The following is a 17,830-nucleotide window of genomic DNA, read 5'->3' on the forward strand; positions in this document are numbered from 1 at the left end:
CAAATTATTCTAGTAGAAAACTTAATTAGCTATAGGTTAAGTATATAGTTATATATATACTAAGCTTACTTATAGTTACGTTAGATCTACTAGGAAACCTATATAAAATAGTATATATAGACCTAGTAGAAAGAGTAGCTAATAACTCCCTCCTATTATAAGCTCTAAAGAATACTTATCTAAGACCTACCTTAGTCTCCTAAAAAGAAAATAAAGACCTAAATAAATAGATAGTAGAGGAAATTCTATATATTAAAAATATAAGGAGAAAGAGAAGAAGACAAGCTCTAGTAAAATAGAAAGGTTAGGCTACTTTAATATAGACTTTATTAGGTAATATATAGAATATAGAGGTACTAGTAAAGTTTAAGGCTAAATAGGAGGATATAAAATACTATAATAGCCTAGAATAAAGAATAAATTAATATAATATAGTTATATTAGAGTTATATTAGAACTGCTAAGGATAGCTCTAATATATAGAACTATAAATAAAAGGTTTTAGCTAAGTACTTTACTATAACCTTAAAGAAGGCTAGCCTAATTTAAACTTAGAAAAAGTTACCTACCTACTTAATACTAAGGTAACTCCTAATAGTAACCTAACTTATAATAATAAAAGAGGTCTAAGTTCTACTAGAAGCTACTATCTTTACTATTATAGTACTAAATATAGGTATTATAGGCCTTTTCTTTCTCTATATTAGTATTCTTCTTAGTTTTACCTATACTCTTTATAATAATAGGGTCCTTAGTATAACTACCTACTATAAAATAGTAAAGAAGTAAAGTAGGTATATAAGAAGCTTAAAAGGGATAAAGTATAAATAGAAAGAGATAATAAGACAGTATATAACTACTTCTAAGAAGTAATAAACTAAAATTACTACTAGCCCTTTAGAAGGATACTCTACTACTAGAGCTAGACCTATAGTAGCTAGTATAGTAATAGTATAAAGATAGTGTATTATTATACTCTAAGAAGTAATAATAATAAGTAGAGATATAAGGTACGTACTTAATACAGCAGTATAAGAGTAGAGCCTTAATATAGTAGGTAAGAGCCTTAAAAGTAGTTTAGATTAAGGTTAGTAATAGTACTATATTAAAAAAGAAAAGAACTTACTATAATTATAGTCTAGCTATTAGTTACTATACCTAAAGTATTCTCTAAACCTATAATATATTAGTTCTAGTACTAGAACTACTTTCTAGCAGTATATATAATCTAGTAGGTTATCTAGTTACTAGGCCTATTATAAAAATATAATAGAGTTATAGAAAGCTAAAGAAAGAGTAAAGACTTAAACTCCTCTTTAGTAGTAAGAAACTATACCTCTTTATAATAAGTCTTAGTAATAGAATTAAATAAAACTATAAAGTTCTACTTCTAAATAGTATACTTAAATATATTATTAAAGGTACGTATTAGAGTATAAAACTCTTAAGTAAAAATATAATATATACTAGTTATTAGCTTCTTCTAATTAGTACTATAGATACTAAGAGTCTTAATATAGTACTTATTATTAGCCTAATTTATATTATAGAAGTTACGCTAAGCATAAAATATATATTAAAAAGTAAAGTTTATAGAAAAGAGGTTATTATTAAAAATATAGGTCTTTTTACTCTTATAGTAAGCCTTATAGGTAGTAGAGCTATAACTAGGTATATACTTAGTATAACTAAAGAGGTATATTAAGGAAATATATTTATAATAAAATTAGTTATAATATAGAGCTATATTATAGGCCTTATTTTTAGAATCTCTCTATATACTAAAATTACTAGTATAATAGTAAGGCTTCTTCTACTTAATAATTAGTAAATATATAAAGAGATAATAACTAGATATATAGAATTATTATAGCCTAAAGGACTACTCTAGTTATTATTAGGTAGCCTTCTACTAAGAGCTCTAGTACTTACTATACTAGAAGTACTATTAAAAGTAATATTAACTATAATAAAGAGCAATTAGCTATATAAAGAGGCTAAAGGGGTATAATAGAAAAAGGTAAGAAAGGGCATAGTAAAGAAGTTAAGGTAGTACTTTATAGGTATAATAGTTATAATAAAAAGAAGGTATAGAGTTAGTATAAAAATAAAAATAAGTATAAGTAGCTATAGCGCTAATATATAATAAGCTACTAGTAGTTATAAGGCTTAGTATAGTACAGAAAGAACAGCACTAAAATAATAAGCCTACCTAATAGGTATAACAAGATATAAAAAAAAAATAGAGGTAGAGTAGAGAGGTATATAATAGGCTTAGGCTTTGCCTATACCTTAGTCTTAGCTTAGTAGGACTAGAGAGATATATATATATATATAGGATCCTTCTCTACTCCTTAGAGAATATAATACTATTATTAATACTTATTACAGCTTAAATCTAAGGCTAGTCTATAATAGATCTCCTAAATAGCTTTAACCTTATAATTATTTAATAGTTAGTAATTCCCCTTTAGCTAATATCTCTTATATATAATTAGTATATATAAGTAATTAATAATCTATATACTATAATTATTAATTAATTTATATATATTAATCTTCTTCTTCTAAGACACTATTTTATATACTTTTAATAGCTTTATATACTAATTACTTCTTTTAGCTAGTATCTTTATCTATAGCTCTATTCTTCTCTATTTTAGTAGAAACTTAATATTTAAATCTAACTTAGTCCTAAACTTATATTTTATTAATTTAGGTAGTATAGTTAGAGGCTTACTAGTAAAAAGATCCTTTAGGGTAATAAAGTACTACTTATTTAGGGTATTAAATAATTATTACTATACTAGTAGAGTATTATTAGGTAGTACTTAGGACAGTATAGCTAATTTAATAGCCTTAATATAATACTAACCTTATAATTTAAGGTCTTATATAGGTAGTAAACTACTACTACTGTTTTCTTAATATATAGCTTCTCTGCTAGTATTAGCTTACTATATAAATAGAGGTAGTATTATAGGTAATAGTAGTAGTAATACTATTAGAATATAATAATAAGTAGTATTTTAATAATTTTTAGCCTAATTATAATAAATATTAAATAAAAGTAGCTCTTTACCCTTTAGAGGTATTGTAGATATTATAGTCTAATAAATTTATATAATAGGGGTATTTTAATAATATTCTAGAGTTTAAAACTACTGCTAAGCTATATTATATTTATCTTAGGAGTAATTCCTTGCTATCTAATTAGTATTAACCTTCTGCCTAATTAGGCCTAGCTTAGCAAAATTCTACTAGTTTATGCGGTATCTAGTATATATAGAAGTGGTTTTTTCTGCATATTACTGCACTACATATTGCATAACAATAACAACAGAGAATAAGAAGTAATCTTACCTACTTTACCCCCTAACGTAGAACTTACTTACTTACTTAGTTAATTAACGCCCTAGCCCTACTACCTCCTACGCAAATAAAACCCGCCTAATCTGCCCCTCCCTTGCCTACTATACCTAAGATTAAAAAACGCAGATGTAGATGCAGAAATCTCGCTTAGTAGCTAATCTAGTAGGGTACGTTGCAGGATAACAGGCGTAAATCGCGTCTACCCTACTGTATACGTCTGTGTACCTACCTACCTAGGTGTATATACCCCTATTGCTGTCTAGTGCATATAACGTATTTCTAAATAGGCTTGTCTTGCCTTGCTGTCTGTCTATATTAGTAACTTAGTACGCACGTACGTACGGAGCTATGTACTTTGAACCTAAAGTGCACAGGCGCTTTCTGGAGGGGTAGGTAGTTTAGTTTAGTAAGTGTTAGCTTAGTAGTGGGCTGGGATAGGATAGGGAAGTTAGCTATGGGATTGTTTGGTGTGCTGGGGCTAAGGTGTAGGGCGCGGGATGTTGCGTGTGGGATATGCTGGGTTGGGATTTGGGTTTAGTTGGGATGGCTGGTGGGTTAGGGCTTTTGTTCGTTGTGGGCTGGGTGATGTGATATCTTGAAACAGGGTGGTGTATGGGTGTGGGATATGGTAGGGTGAATGGTATTGATGGATTAGGGTCTTTTGTTTACGTGCAGTATGTAGGCTTTTGGATTAGGTTTCTTTACTTCTTTCTGGGAGAAATGTTGTTGTAAGTAGTTGTTTACGGGTAGGCACTGCTTTGGATTATTGATATTAAGGCAGGATCTAATACGGGGGATGGCATAAGTTATGAGTGCATAGATATGTAGAGGATTGAAGGAGCTGTAGAGTTTGAATGGTGGCTTGTAACTTGCTTATAGGCTGGGAAAAAGTGTGCGAGATTTGGTACTCGGGATGTGGGCTGGGTATATCAAAGGATGCGGAATGTGGAGGTCGGCACGGAAGGAGTGGTTACACGGAAGGAGTGGCTACACAAGACTCAGGGTCGTTTCATCGATTGGGAATGAGGCTTGAAGATTTGCGTTGAACGGAGCGTATGAATCATTCCATCTGTGTTTGTGCCGGGGGGCTGTGTCTGAGACATATTGTTTGAGGGGGTCTGCTGAACGACGAGCTAGTCACCCGCATTGCAGTGTCTTGGTGTTTTGTGCTCAACACCGGGTCTGGGAGGTGGGTAAACTACGGGCCATTCATGGTTTGATGCTGCCTGTAACCTTCTAGGTGCAGGATCGATGGCGATAGAGTTTCAAGGTGCAGGATCGGGAGACAAAACTTGTTGTGAGGTTCAACCCTTCTCCTCCAGGTTTTGTTGAGGAAGATATTATTGGTGGTAGATAGACGATCGACTGTGGGGAGTGTAGGTGAACCTCACACGGAAGCTCAACCGATGCCACACACGGCCCCAGCCACCAATGTCGCAAGCATGTTTGCTACTCCCAGACTGTTGCAGACAAGAAAGCGCTGATCAGAAACTTCGCTCGTGGCTTACAAACTGCCCCTGAAGTGAACCAGAACCAGGCCCCCGCCTAAGCCGTCAGCCGACCCAAACTTTGCCAATTCAAACCCGCCATCAAGGTCTAGGAAAGCGGGAGCGTGCCGTCGTTCTCGGCTAGGCGCCGAAGCGGGTTGGAAGTGAAAAGACGCACATGCGTGCTGGGTGACAGGCAAAGTTGGCCGGGCCGCGAAGTGCTTCAACCAGCCGTACCTGCATCAGCATGTCAGGGGTGCCACATCCTGAGGGGATCCCGGTTGGTTGTGCAGAGACGAAAGGTAATTATGGTGCTCAAGTCTGGTCGGCTTACGGCGCGGCCCTTTGACGGTGCGCATGTGCATCATTGTGTGTGACTACAAGCGTGGACATTGTCTCTTTGTCCGCCGTATCGATGCTACGCTCAATGTTGTATTGGTTCGAGGCCGTGCCGCTATTGCCCGTCGACGAGTCGTGCAACTTGTACCTACGGCATTACTTCGTATTGCCTGCCGCAGCTTTCATGCCATATTGACCTTGAGCAAAATATCTTCCTTTTCTCCACGCCCCACCATTCCTTTGCACCCCACCGCGCATGTCTATTTTTTTGAACTTTGCGCTTTTCTCATTCGCAGAGCTGTTGTGACCGCTAGACCAGCTCGCCTCTGCTCTTGCATCTTTAGGTCCGGTGCCCGGCCTCTTCAGGATCAGGGTCTGACGATCAGGCAACGCTCATCTCCCACCTTGGATTTGAGATTACAAGATAGCGCCAACCCACAGCACCCGCAAACGCACACGTACGAACCTCTCGCGAACCGGAAACCACCAGGGCAAAGTTGCGCTATTCTCAGCATGGCATCTGAAGGCGGGAACCCCGCGTCTGGCGACAAGCCCGCCGTCTTGATCATAGGTGGATTGGGTGCGCATGAGCCCAACGCACGTGGAGACGAACCAGCTGACGAGTCCCAGGCTACACGGGACGACACCTCACAAAATATCTGTACGACAACAAACTCACATCCGAAATTCGCATCGTCGATAAACAGCTCCCGGAGCTCGCATGGCTCGCACCAGAGTTCAAGGAAGCCTGCTCGAGAGAGCGCTTCATACAGGCAGATGCGTCGCAAGAACGTGCGTACCCGATATTTCTGCACCACGCATTGGGAAGGAGCGGTGTTGGTCTGGGGCAAGAGCTAACCTGTCATGTCAGGATCCCTCCCCCGCATATTCGACCGCGCAAACGGCAAGGAGTTTGACTACGTCTTCAACTGCGGCGGTGAGAAGCGCTACTCCCAAGAGGAAAAAGTCTACGAACTCCGCACGTACGGCCTGTCCATGGCCGTGGGCCGCGAAGCCGCGAAACGAAAAATTAAATGCTTCGTCGAGAAGAGCACAGGCATGGTGTACAAGTCCGACAGCGTGGCCCGCAAAGAAACAGACAAGCTGAAACCTACAACCGCCTTCGCGAAATGGAAACTCAAGGCTGAGGAAGATCTGGCTAAGATCGATGGGCTGAATCTCGTGGTTCTGAGGGCGGCGCATGTGTATGGGCCATATGCGAACAAGTTCATTGCCACGTTGCTTTGCATGGCGAGGGTGTATCAAAGCAAGGGAAAGGAAATGAAGTGGCTGTGGAAAGAGGATATGAAGACGAACACAGTGCATGTGGACGACATGGTGAGGGCTATGTGGCATGCTGCAGAGTGGTATATGAAGGGACCACAGGGGAGGAGACCGGCGCCTGTGTTCAATCTTGCGGATCACGGAAATACCTGTAAGTTCTGCGTCCCCTTGGCCGTTCATCTCGCTGCGCTTGGACAAAAGCTGACTTTCATATAGCCCAAGGAACTTCCGCCCGCCTCGCAGCCGAAATCTTCAAAATCGAAACAGGTTTCCATGGAACCCTGATCTCTGCCTTCGCACGCCTAAATCTCGACCACGTAGTCGACGAAGTAAACGACGAAACTCTCGATCCGTGGGCAGACCTACAAAATGCAGCTGGCATAAGCCATTCGACCCCGCTGAGTCCCTTTATGGAGAAGGAGTTGCTCAGAGACGAGTCGCTGAATCTGGATGGGAGCGCATTCGAGAGGGAAACAGGGTTTACGTAAGTCTTGCGCTTAAGAGAGGAAGGACATGCCATGTAGAATCGAGCTAATGAGAGACAGATACACTCGCGACCACATCACAAAAGAAGAAGTCGAGAAGGTCATTGACAGTTACAAGAGGATGGGCTGGTGGCCATAACCAGTCCAACCAGTGACTCAAACAGCGCCTATTCTCGACATCACGACGCTCTCACACCATGCCGAATGACTCTACCTTCCCGAACCCACTCCCCACAACTCTCTCGCAAAATCCACTTTACTTTGACGGCCCCACTGGACTCACTCACACATACACACACATACCCCTGCATTTACTCGGAGCTTTGTTCACCGCTTTGTACTATATCCCCGCTTTTTGCATCTGTTCTGTCTGTTTTTTCGCAGGTATCTCGGTGGTGGTCGGCAAACTCGCAGCGCTTATTCCTCCGTTTGTTACGGCTCGGTCTTTTCCTTTCCGAGGGATTGGATTGGATCGGGTCTGTTTAGGGCATATAGATCTGTTGCTTCTTTAGTTGCTAGTGTTTGTCACATACCCATTTATCGAATTAGTACTTTATGGGTTGGTGGTCTTGCGCCGCGCTTTTGCTTTGATGCGGGAAGGGGAGGTGTGATTTCGACTTTGTTATGTGTTTGTGTTGGTGGTGAAAGGTAAGAAAGGGTGTGAATGGAGGTGATTGTGATGTTTAGCAACTAACCACTTTACAACAATCTGAGTGCCCAGAAAGCTTGACGTGAACACTTACCGGACGCAGTTCCAGACCAGATCTGCGTCGAGAGATTTGGCATGCTTAAATGTCTGGGGAGAATTCTGAAACACGCAAGTCGACGCTAAGCTGTACACTGTAAGTCTTCGTGTTAGTATTTGCGTCGACATTGACGAAATGTGGGCGACTCATGTTGGAGATGGGTGACCGGGAATCTTTATTGTGAATATAAGTCTGTTCTAAGGCACGCTAAAGTGATGGACTACCACAGATCAGAGTCGAACGAAACCTAACGCTTGCTTATAGGTGACTGTATGTCTTTCGCAAAGACATGAAATTTTTAAGCTATCTGAATCTACAGTGTTGAAGCGTGTAATCGAGATCCCATAACAGCCTGGTTGACTACACACATAGATAGCAAAATCGCCTCCAGGTGGGCCCGTAGTGTTTGCTTTCGTCAGTCAAGACTATCACCTCAAGGTCGCCACCTTGCCTCTTATTGACTCCAGCCTGGATATCTCCAGGCCCTGCCTTTAAGTAATGGCGATCATGGCATTCTAAGACAAGTGTCTCTAGTCTGCTGAACATATCAACGAAGTCCTCCCAAGGCCCCCAACCAGTGTTCAAAACACAAGAAGAGACTCGAACCGTCCGAATTGCGTCTAGCTGCGCCTGTTTGCGCATATGGACCCACATGCTGAGACCAAGGTCATCTGAAACGATGAAAGTGTTGAGCTTGTACGCGAGGAGACAAGTTTCGCTGTAGACCTGACGGCACACATGAAAAAGACTGTAGTTGGTGTTCCAGATGATGGCGTTATCCATAGGATAGATGTCATAATTATGGAGCTTATCTATCACTACCCAGTCAAGATAGCCATAGTCAATATTGATGTTCATTCCTCCGAGTGCATACTCGTAGATCCGGTTGCGCAGCTCAGGTGGAAGGCGAAGAAGAGACGATTCTGTGATGTTCCGATGCATACTACATGGTAATTAGTAAGATGTGCACCATAATATTGACATCGATACTCACATGGGAACCAGGTGTTCAGGCGTCTTCCTGACATTCACGAGACCGTTTTCATGAAAATGGACAGTGTGCACATGTTCAACGGGAGCTGGAGGCTCTTCAGGCGGATCGTTGGCGGACATTGTGCGATGGAGAGTAGCCGACTTGAGTGTACCAGAAGGTTGAATGTAATGAGAAAATAAGTGTTTAGGTGAGGGTGACCTTTATATAGGAAAGTGCGCCGTTGCCTAGGCAGATGGGCGGTGACGAGTCGCTTTCACTTCGACTAGGTTCGCTATGTCATTATGTAATTTCATGGGGAAAGTCGATAGTAAGACAAATAAAACCAAACACCTATGGCGTCATGTCTATACTGATGGTATGGGTGCTTGACTTTTCACCTCTTGAGCGACCTCGAAGTGGCATCTGGTGGGTGACAAGAAACGCTTGGTAAACAAAACGTATAACGAAACCTTGCAGCGTCTTTAACTCTTGACCATCAACTGAAATGCCACAGTAGAAAGTGAGTAGATCATTTCAGTACCATACCAAATATCTTTCATCGGTCCCGTGTGAACAGATATTGTTCTTTTGTCCTATCACATTGTAATCCGTCACCATACGCCCCAAGAAAGAACAGCCTCACTCACAATCTAAGAACGCATCTCCCAACTACTCCCTACTGCGCTTACAAAACTTGATTACCGAGACACATTACTCGTAATGAACCATTAACAAGATAAAGTATCGGGTTGTGAAGAATACCGTCAGTGATATAAAATGTCACACCAAATATCATTTATCACCATCAAACATTCAAATCAGTTCACCAAACAAACCAAACCTCGTAGATTACATCCCTAATTCTCGTAGAAATTAAAATCTCTTCACTACGAAAATGTGAACTCTTTACCGTTTTCGCCCTGCTCATTGCAATCCTTTCTTTAGCGGTAATCGCTAGCTCGGCAGGCATAACTATGGGGTTTAGTGAGATGGAAGGCCTTAGTAAGTTCGGTATCGCGTAAAAGCCGATATTGGCTAACGTCGGCTTAGAAAGGCGTACTTGCCCTAGGAGCTGCGGATGCTGTGACCACTTGTCTTGCGCTTGTGCGCAGGCGTACTGCTAGGGGGACGTATGGAAATCAACATGAAAGTATGCCAAGGCACTGTGTGTAGATGCGGATATAAAACTGGACAACGAGAACGAAACAAAGGTTTATCACAAAGCCGGTCAAATCAGAATTTAGAGATACATTCAGTCACTACAGTCATCTAATTATCAACATTTAAACCCTCATTCATCCATTACACATCCTCTCCAGAACACTCAAGCCTTCTCCACACTGCTCCGCCTCATCATAGCCTCCTGGTCGACATCCTGATCCAGCGAGTTCAGCGCATCCTCCTCGGCGTTCAAGTGGTGGAACAGAACCCAGATAAGGCATCCAGCGATGAAACTGGCAACAGCCAGACCGACAAACATCCACTCGATCGCCGGGTCGTACAGAAGCGGGTTCAATGCCTCAGAAATGGCAGATCCGAAAGCGTTGGTGAGCAGATACATGGCCTGCACGAAGGACTTCATCGTGGGCGGGGCCTTGGTGTAGGCGTATTCGAGACCCGTGACCGAGGCGAAGATCTCAGAAATACCAATGAGCATGTAGGCACCGGTTTGCGTGGCAATGTGAATGTTGTTGCCCTGGGCAACACCGTCGGCGTCTTTGCTGGCATCGCACAAGGGCTGTCCGAAGCAGGGGCCGGCTTTGTAGATGTTGTTCTGGATCACGGCGGCGTAGACCATGGCGAGGGAACCGATCCAGAACCCAAGCATGATGCGGTTGATGGGCGGGAAGGGGATCCTCGCCTTGCGGAGCATGGGGAAAACGAGTTGGTCCATAATGGGCAGGAAGACGATAATGGAGATGGCGTCGAAGTTCTGCATCAGATCGTTGGGGATACCGTGACCTGCCATCTGGCCGGCCTGGGTGACGAAGTTGTTGGAGAAATTTCCGTACACGACCCAGTAGACGGGGTAGAAGCAGAAGACCTGGCAGGCGATCAAAGCGCGCTTGACCTCGTCGACAAAGTGGTCGTCCCAGCGGAGGTTGGAGGGTCTTCCAAGACCTGCCTGGAACGAGGGCTTGGGGCCGTCCATGTTGCGGTTCTTGATCATCATGAAGATGACACGGAAAGCGTTTGTGATGACGGAACCCTGAGGAGGTCGAACGACGTAGACTTTCTTGCCGAGAACGAGGACAAGAGTACCGACCAGGAAGACGCAGAGACACATGAGGTACGCGGACCAGAAACCAACGTCGCGCTCCATGTACGGAGTTGCAATCAGAGACAGGGAACCAATGTTGATGCACCAGTAGAAGATCATGTAAATCCGCTGGATGGTGATGGCAGGATCGATGATGACGCGCTCGCCAGTCTTCTTATCCGTGCCAATAACCATTTGCCGCCTCTTGTACTGATCCGCGATGAGCGGAGCAACGTTCGATTTGATGCCTCCCGTTCCGAGACCGATAACGATGAGAGCGGCGACGAAGCCTCCAAGACCAGCACCATGCTCAAGAGCGCCGGGAATTGAAGTGCAGGTCAAGATGAGTAAACCGAGGATGTAGACACCGCAGAAAATGACGATGGTGTTGTATTTGCCCAGGTACTGATCAGCAATGATAGCACCGAGAATTGGCGTAACTGCGCTCGTTAGTGACTGCTACACGAATCTCGAATTGCGCGAAAACATACCATAGCACCAGAACTGGAAGAAGGTAGAGAGACCAGTAGCTCCCTTGTGACCCATACCGAGAGCACCACGACCCTCGCTACCATCAAGCGGACGCTGAATGTAGTTCTGGAAGATTCCGGAGGCGCCGTAGTAGGTGAAACGCTCGCATAGCTCGACAATGGCGACCAAGAAAGCAGACTTGGGCAGTGGTTCTCCCACCTTTCTCAAGGTTTTGAGTTCCTCTGGAGTCGGTCTGACACCTCCCATGCCGTCATCCTCTTCCAGGTTGTGTGGGGTAACCACGGTCTTCTCGTCGTAGTGAGTGGGGATGTCGTGGCCATCTTCATGGGTCACGACGTTGGCGCCAACATTGTCGTTGTTTAGCGAAGCGCCAAAGAGATGGGGCTTGTGGTCTGCCTCCTCTTGCTGATGCTGCAATTTAAGCGCCCTGACGTCTAATCAGTATCACATCCCCACACGTTCAAAGCTTAGTAGACCTACGGGGACTGCTCCTGGATGTGCGCCATGGCTGCTACAGACGAATTTGGATCAAGTCGCGATCCGTCCAAGTCAACGAGAGAAAGGACAATTGAAGCGTAGAGATCCAAGCACCTGCATTCCAGCAAGTGGAACATCCCTCCATTTTAACCGTGACCCTTCATTACCAACCACTTCCACCAAAAGCAGTCAAGCATGCACAAGCTTCTTGCCATGGCCGATGTAACGTTTTGATAGCGCCACCTTTAGCCTTATCGGTGCAAACGTCCGCTACAAAGCCTGCCGAAGCATTATCTTGGCGTGTTAGGCGCGCCTCCAGATACACTAGAAGACTATCCGCCTGAACCACCTTCCGCAAGCAGCCACTTCTTCGGGCGATCTTACGTGCATGATTTCGAGAGGGTTTTCATGCGCAGCCTATCACCCGTGCCAGATTACTGGAATGGAGTTGCCATCGTGTGATTCGGTCAGCGCCGCAGATGTAGGGTGTGTACACGCGCCTGTAAGGTTCGCTTTGCAGTCGTGCCACCCACTCCAACACCTCGGCTGACATTGGACCCACTCGTACAATCTTTCTGTGCCGCATGCAAGCACGATAACAGCCGCTACTCACCGACCTGCAATTAAATCCTTGCCGCACGTCAATGGCGGTATGGTATCTGATCGGTTACAGAGGATGACCACCCTGCGAGAACCTGAAAAGAAGGACGTGCGCTGGAACATCGCAGAGTGCTTCACGCTTTTTGCTTTTTGCCAGACCGCACAAAAAAGACTTGTCACCCTGCATCAGTGTTATCTGTATGTTCAAGAATCATATGTTCTTACAACGGCTCTCCAGACTTAGGCCTGTCTTCGCCGAGTTCCCCATACCAAAGCGCTTCGCTGGATGGTCATCCTCGGCAACCGATCATCGTGTATACTGATCACAAGATCAGTTATGGAATTAAGGTTGGCGGGCTAGAACTGGAAGGTGTATACTCGAGGAGGAAAGAGCAGCAAACTCAACATTCCCTCGCCTCATGGCCACCTTCTGGAACGAAATTAGTCGGCCAAGAAACAGGGTACGCCTGAACAAGTTGCTTGCAGCGAATACGAGTGAGAAACTAGATAGGTATGTGGGTATGTCAATCGTTCCCGCCGTTCTGGATCTGCTTTTGATATCGAATACCCCATGTCTATACATGAGACGTGATCTATTAAACTCAACAATTGTTCATGCTCAACAAGAGACTGCCCAGCCTCCATTCCACAAAAAGCCTACAAACATAAGAGATGCGCACGCTAATACGCGCGATTGGGATACCCGAGCAAAGCAATGAAAAACTTAATATGGTACAATAAAGGTCGAAGAAAAGAACCGATATCAAGCAACAGGATAGTCAAGAGAACAGCTAAGAAGACGAGCCGTTAGCACCTTTGACAACGGGGTCGCAGCACTGCGTTGCGCTCCCACAGCTATCCGGACACTCCAACAGACACGCATCAGGCTCGCCCTTCACGCTAGGCACCTTACTTCCGTGGCCATCCGGATGCGCGACCTCATCGCCACTCAAATCCGACCCAGCAGCTGAATGATCGTGTGTCGCGTCGAGGCAAAATTCAGGCTGGATAGTAGAAGAGTGGATACCATACTCGTGAAGGCACTCGCGAATCTGGCGGGCAAGATCCATGTAGCGCGCCGAACCTTCACCCTTGAAGTCAAAGTCGACCTGGACGTGAAGCGAGGCGATGAGTTTAGTGTCCGAAAGCTGCCAAACGTGCAGGTGGTGGCAGGAGATAATACCATCGAGATCGGTGATATCGGCCGTGATATCGTCGATAGAGAGGTTTTCTGGGACTGCTTGAAGCAGAATGCGCGATGCGGCCTTGCAGAGAGGAATGGCGGAGAGGAGGATGATAACGGTGATGATGAGGGAGACCAAAGGATCCGCATAAAACCTCCAGGAGTAGTCTGTAAGCCAGATAAACAGCGCAGTCGCAATGACGCCTACGTTGCCCAACGCGTCGCCCAGAACGTGGAGGAAGACGCCGCGCATGTTCAGATCGCCATGTGAGTGTCCATGGCCGCCAGATTTCTGATCCTTGGGTTGATTGTGTTTGTGGCCTGTGTGCTTATTGTCCTTGCTCTTAGATGCTTCGTGATGATGCTCGTGCGAGTTTTTGCCCTTAGGTACAGACAGTAGTGGAGACTGCTCTGAAGGCTCTTCAACGTCAGACGCATTAGTGTCATGTTCGTCGTCCGCCTCGTCCTCGTCATTCTGGCGCGATGACTCGATTATGCTATTCCTAAAAGACGAAGGGTGCACATAGATCTCGTCCAGCGTGGAGTAGCCTTGCGAACGCGAGTGTGCGTGACGTTTGCCACGCTTTCCAGATACAGACTTGCGACGTGCAGATTGAGTCGACGCAGATGTCTCATCCGTAATAGCGTGGTCGTGCACGTCGGTCCCGTGTGCATGTCCCTCCTCGGCGGTCGAATGCTCATCGTGGCCATGTGAATGTCCGCCATGGCTGTGTCCGACGTCGTGGAACAGGACGAGCCCAAGAATGTTCGACGCTAGACCGAAGCAACCGACGATAAGGACCAGCTTGGGGTTTGAAACTTCTTGCGGCTCGACGAATCGCTGGATTGCTTCGAGGAAGATGGAGAGGCAGAGCGCGACGAGGAACACGCCGTTGACAAGGGCACCGAGTGTCTCTGCGCGCTGCCACCCGTATGTGTACGTCTTCGAGTTTGTCTTCTGGTTTGCGACCTTGACTGCCCACAGCCCGACGAGGAGAGAGATGACATCGTTGAGCTACGCCTCATGTCAGTGGCAATAGCAGGAGCGCGGCGGGGTGAGCTTACCATGTGGAACGAGTCAGCAACGAGAGCCAGAGAGTGCACCGAGTATCCGACAATCAGCTCCAGCAGGAAAAAGGCTGAGTCGATCCCTAGAAGGATCATAATGCGCGTCGACTTGGAGAGCCCCATGACTGCGATGTGTGCGCGACACTTTGCTGAGACGGAAAACGAGTGAGGTTGTGAGGCCTTGAAGGCCGGTCGTGCAAGTGAGACGCTGCAAGCACCTCAGTCGCAGAGCGTTCAGCGTGTTGTTGGGGAGAAGTACAGGGTCCTGAGATGAGAATAAGAAATGCGCCTGCCACGAACCTGGGAGTCGCGACTAGAAGCCAAGGAGAGCGCCACTTCCGACCACCGGCCGATTACGTCAAGCCTGTCGCCCAGAATGGCAGACACGTTGCCTAATCGAGACGAGCAACTCAACTGTTTGTCTGTTCCCAAAGCTCACGAGAATTTGTTCTTTTGACAAACATCTTTTCTATGCAGCGATGATGCCACTCTGACTCGCGCGAGGGTTTTGATTTTAACGCTATTTGCTATACTCGATACATACATGTGATTACAAACCACTTGCTTGGAGAATACTGCAGCGACAGAATCTTCGATCCAAGACTCACCACTAGACTCTCACCACTTGTGATGGAGACATTGATTGGTGCACTCAGATGTGACTTGCCACCTGAGCGAATTGAGGACAGACTTGGGCTTACGGAACATGCATGATGGCGGAGAAGATCGCGTTTTGAGTCGCAGTTCCCAAACTCAATCAATCAACTTCGACAGGCCTAACTGGCATCCAAGCTCTTGTCAATGTTGACCGCCAAAACAAGCGCAAACGTTGCAACAAGAATCTACGCAAGCTGTTAGCAATCACTTCGGAGCTTCACCTGCTATCCTTCGAACACCCACTAACGTACCAGCATGATCAACCCCATAATCGTCATCACCTCCCAGCCCCCAGAATATGTCTTTCCTCTAGACATTGCCAGCTGCAGCTTCCAAAATCTAAATGCCCCAATCAGTATGACTACAATAGCCATACCAATAAAAACCATGTTGAGTGGAAGACCTATGACATAAAATCCTATATCCGAGTCTGTATTCGCAGTATGCTGGAGTCGATAGAGCTGTGTGGTTGTGACGCCAGTCATAACGAGCACGAGAGACGTGCGTAGATAGCCTAGAAAGGTGCGTTCGAGCGCTACGCGGGGTCAGAGTCAGAGTCAACGTCTATACTTGGGGGGTTGACGGATATGTACCCAGGTGATCCCTATGCGCCCCCTCGTCAATTGTGAGAGTGACGTGTGTAGTCCAGAACTTGACGATAGGGTTGTACCAGTGCTCTTTTCTTCCTTCTTTTCGCGAAGCATCGTCTTCCCCTCGGGAACCATCGACGTTCGACTGCGTGCTTACATCACTTGTGGTAGAAACGCGTTGCTGCAGGTGCTCTCGCGAAGTGGTACCGCTCCGAAGAGGCGCATTGCGCGATCGTATGGTAGGATGATTTGATGTAGACGCGCTGTACAAATGAAGCGACTCTAGCTCTCGCGACACACGTCGCCTTTCATGCCGAGTAGATTCTTCAGAGTCTGGATGGAATTCGTTTTTCGTATGCGCATAGAAGGCAGCAGGTAGGAGTTCGAGTGGAAGGGTTGGTCGGACACGGTCGTTCATGGGTCCGGCAGTGGAGTTGTTAGAGACTTCGATGGCGGTGTGATAGCCATATCGCAGGACGAAGGTGACGTGGATACCATAATCGCAGAGTCAGTGAATGCTGCTATCGTGGTGCTGGCTTTTGTTTGCCTATGGAGAGCTATCGGACCGTCGCCCGGCTTGTCGGAGTGGGTTGAGAGCGCTCCGAGGCAGACAGCAATTCGAGACTACTGTGGTTCCCTTAGTATAAGCCATTGTTCACCTTACGTTCTAGTCTCTAATTCGTCAGATTTGATCAAAACAATAGTGACCAATCGGTGAGCGCGCTGAAAGGACCCTGAGGTGGCGAATGGCTTATACTTAGGGGGACTACAGTATGCCCTTCTCTCACACCTTCACCAACATTACGTCCATATCAAATCGATCGCTAGACCAAAGGGATTTTGGACAGAGTAATATTGCTACATAGTATGGTTGTGTTCAACGGCTACGATCTTTAGTCTCATTCACACAAGCTTGGTATGCGATTAATAGCCACACTGACGAGCTCAAAAATGAACAACGTCCATCAGGCGCAACCAGCAAAGCCAAACAACTAGACTCTCAAGGTAGATGTATTTCGATGAGAAATTGGAAGCCACACGCGCTACTATTGTAAAGAAAAGGAAAAAGCATGTAAAGAATCGGCAAACTCAGAAAAGAGCAGGAGCGCTTGGAGAGAGCAATGGTAATCCAGGAGAATAACAAGCACTAGCCAAGAAGGTTCGTGTCTTTCGTTGTTAATCCTGATCATACAGGGTCGAGGTACATGAACGACTGCACCTTGCTCTGAAAGATACGAGAGACCAGCTGCTGAAGCAGCCGTTGCATGACGCTGTCCCGCCATCATTCTCGCGCCAGATGATTCGTTTCTATTAATGCGGCGCTTGCGGAGTATCATTCAAAATCCAACGCGGTTGGTCCTCTGAACGTTCATGGGTGTAAAGCATGTGGCTGCTGTGCCGCACTCATGCATGCGCCACATGTTTCCACTTCGTCAGGACAGCGTCTACGGCCGCATGGTTCGGGCCGTAGCAATGAACACCGGTTCGTAACCATAGCAGGTTCTATTGTAATGTTATGGTCTGTTAGTGCTTGCGATTATGGGATTTTTGAAGATTGCATAGTTAGAGCTTCGCCAATATGTGTTTTCACATACAATCGCTTGAGACGTCCACGGATGGGGAATCAATGGAGCAACATAGTATAACACTCCAAGGCTGTTTCAACCGCTAAGCTTATCTCCTCCGAGAAGACTTCATAATTAGCCGGGTTTCATTGAAACGCTTCAGGCCATTCACTCGTGCATGGCTTCGACAGGCATATGGCATCGCTTGTCTGATAGAGTTCATGGATGCTGAGGGCGGTTATGCGTACAGCC

General features: G+C 45.6%; 5 protein-coding genes across 5 annotated transcripts; 1 reads left to right on the top strand and 4 right to left on the bottom strand.

Moving 5' to 3' along the window:
* Positions 1-5,711: 5,711 nt before the first annotated feature.
* P153DRAFT_284014 (NAD dependent epimerase/dehydratase family protein) lies at positions 5,712-7,106 on the top strand (the record flags this gene model as incomplete). Its single annotated transcript, XM_033663298.1, has 5 exons — positions 5,712-5,778; positions 5,829-5,990; positions 6,070-6,633; positions 6,699-6,966; positions 7,028-7,106. 5 exons carry the CDS (start codon positions 5,712-5,714, stop codon positions 7,104-7,106), a joined length of 1,140 nt encoding a protein of 379 aa, XP_033526894.1.
* Positions 7,107-8,039: 933 nt separating this feature from the next.
* On the bottom strand, positions 8,040-8,853 carry P153DRAFT_308829 (uncharacterized protein). The gene is made up of 2 exons (XM_033664723.1): positions 8,708-8,853; positions 8,040-8,656 (listed from the first exon to the last, which is right to left on the bottom strand). Exons 1-2 carry the CDS (start codon positions 8,824-8,826, stop codon positions 8,074-8,076), a joined length of 702 nt encoding a protein of 233 aa, XP_033526895.1. The 5' UTR covers positions 8,827-8,853; the 3' UTR covers positions 8,040-8,073.
* A 1,144-nt stretch (positions 8,854-9,997) lies between these two features.
* Positions 9,998-12,123, bottom strand: P153DRAFT_363825 (PTR2-domain-containing protein). Its single transcript, XM_033667456.1, has 3 exons — positions 11,919-12,123; positions 11,438-11,865; positions 9,998-11,386 (listed from the first exon to the last, which is right to left on the bottom strand). The coding sequence occupies exons 1-3, from the start codon at positions 11,942-11,944 to the stop codon at positions 10,011-10,013; spliced, it is 1,830 nt and encodes a 609-aa protein (XP_033526896.1). The 5' UTR covers positions 11,945-12,123; the 3' UTR covers positions 9,998-10,010.
* An 844-nt stretch (positions 12,124-12,967) lies between these two features.
* On the bottom strand, positions 12,968-15,065 carry P153DRAFT_428613 (cation efflux protein). The gene is made up of 2 exons (XM_033672724.1): positions 14,764-15,065; positions 12,968-14,713 (listed from the first exon to the last, which is right to left on the bottom strand). The coding sequence occupies exons 1-2, from the start codon at positions 14,887-14,889 to the stop codon at positions 13,307-13,309; spliced, it is 1,533 nt and encodes a 510-aa protein (XP_033526897.1). The 5' UTR covers positions 14,890-15,065; the 3' UTR covers positions 12,968-13,306.
* Positions 15,066-15,254: 189 nt separating this feature from the next.
* Positions 15,255-16,590, bottom strand: P153DRAFT_393489 (uncharacterized protein). The gene is made up of 3 exons (XM_033671240.1): positions 16,017-16,590; positions 15,675-15,958; positions 15,255-15,608 (listed from the first exon to the last, which is right to left on the bottom strand). The coding sequence occupies exons 1-3, from the start codon at positions 16,429-16,431 to the stop codon at positions 15,543-15,545; spliced, it is 765 nt and encodes a 254-aa protein (XP_033526898.1). The 5' UTR covers positions 16,432-16,590; the 3' UTR covers positions 15,255-15,542.
* Positions 16,591-17,830: the final 1,240 nt, after the last annotated feature.

This window comes from Dothidotthia symphoricarpi (assembly GCF_010015815.1).
Source record: "Dothidotthia symphoricarpi CBS 119687 unplaced genomic scaffold P153scaffold_4, whole genome shotgun sequence".
Lineage (NCBI taxonomy): Eukaryota > Fungi > Ascomycota > Dothideomycetes > Pleosporales > Dothidotthiaceae > Dothidotthia > Dothidotthia symphoricarpi.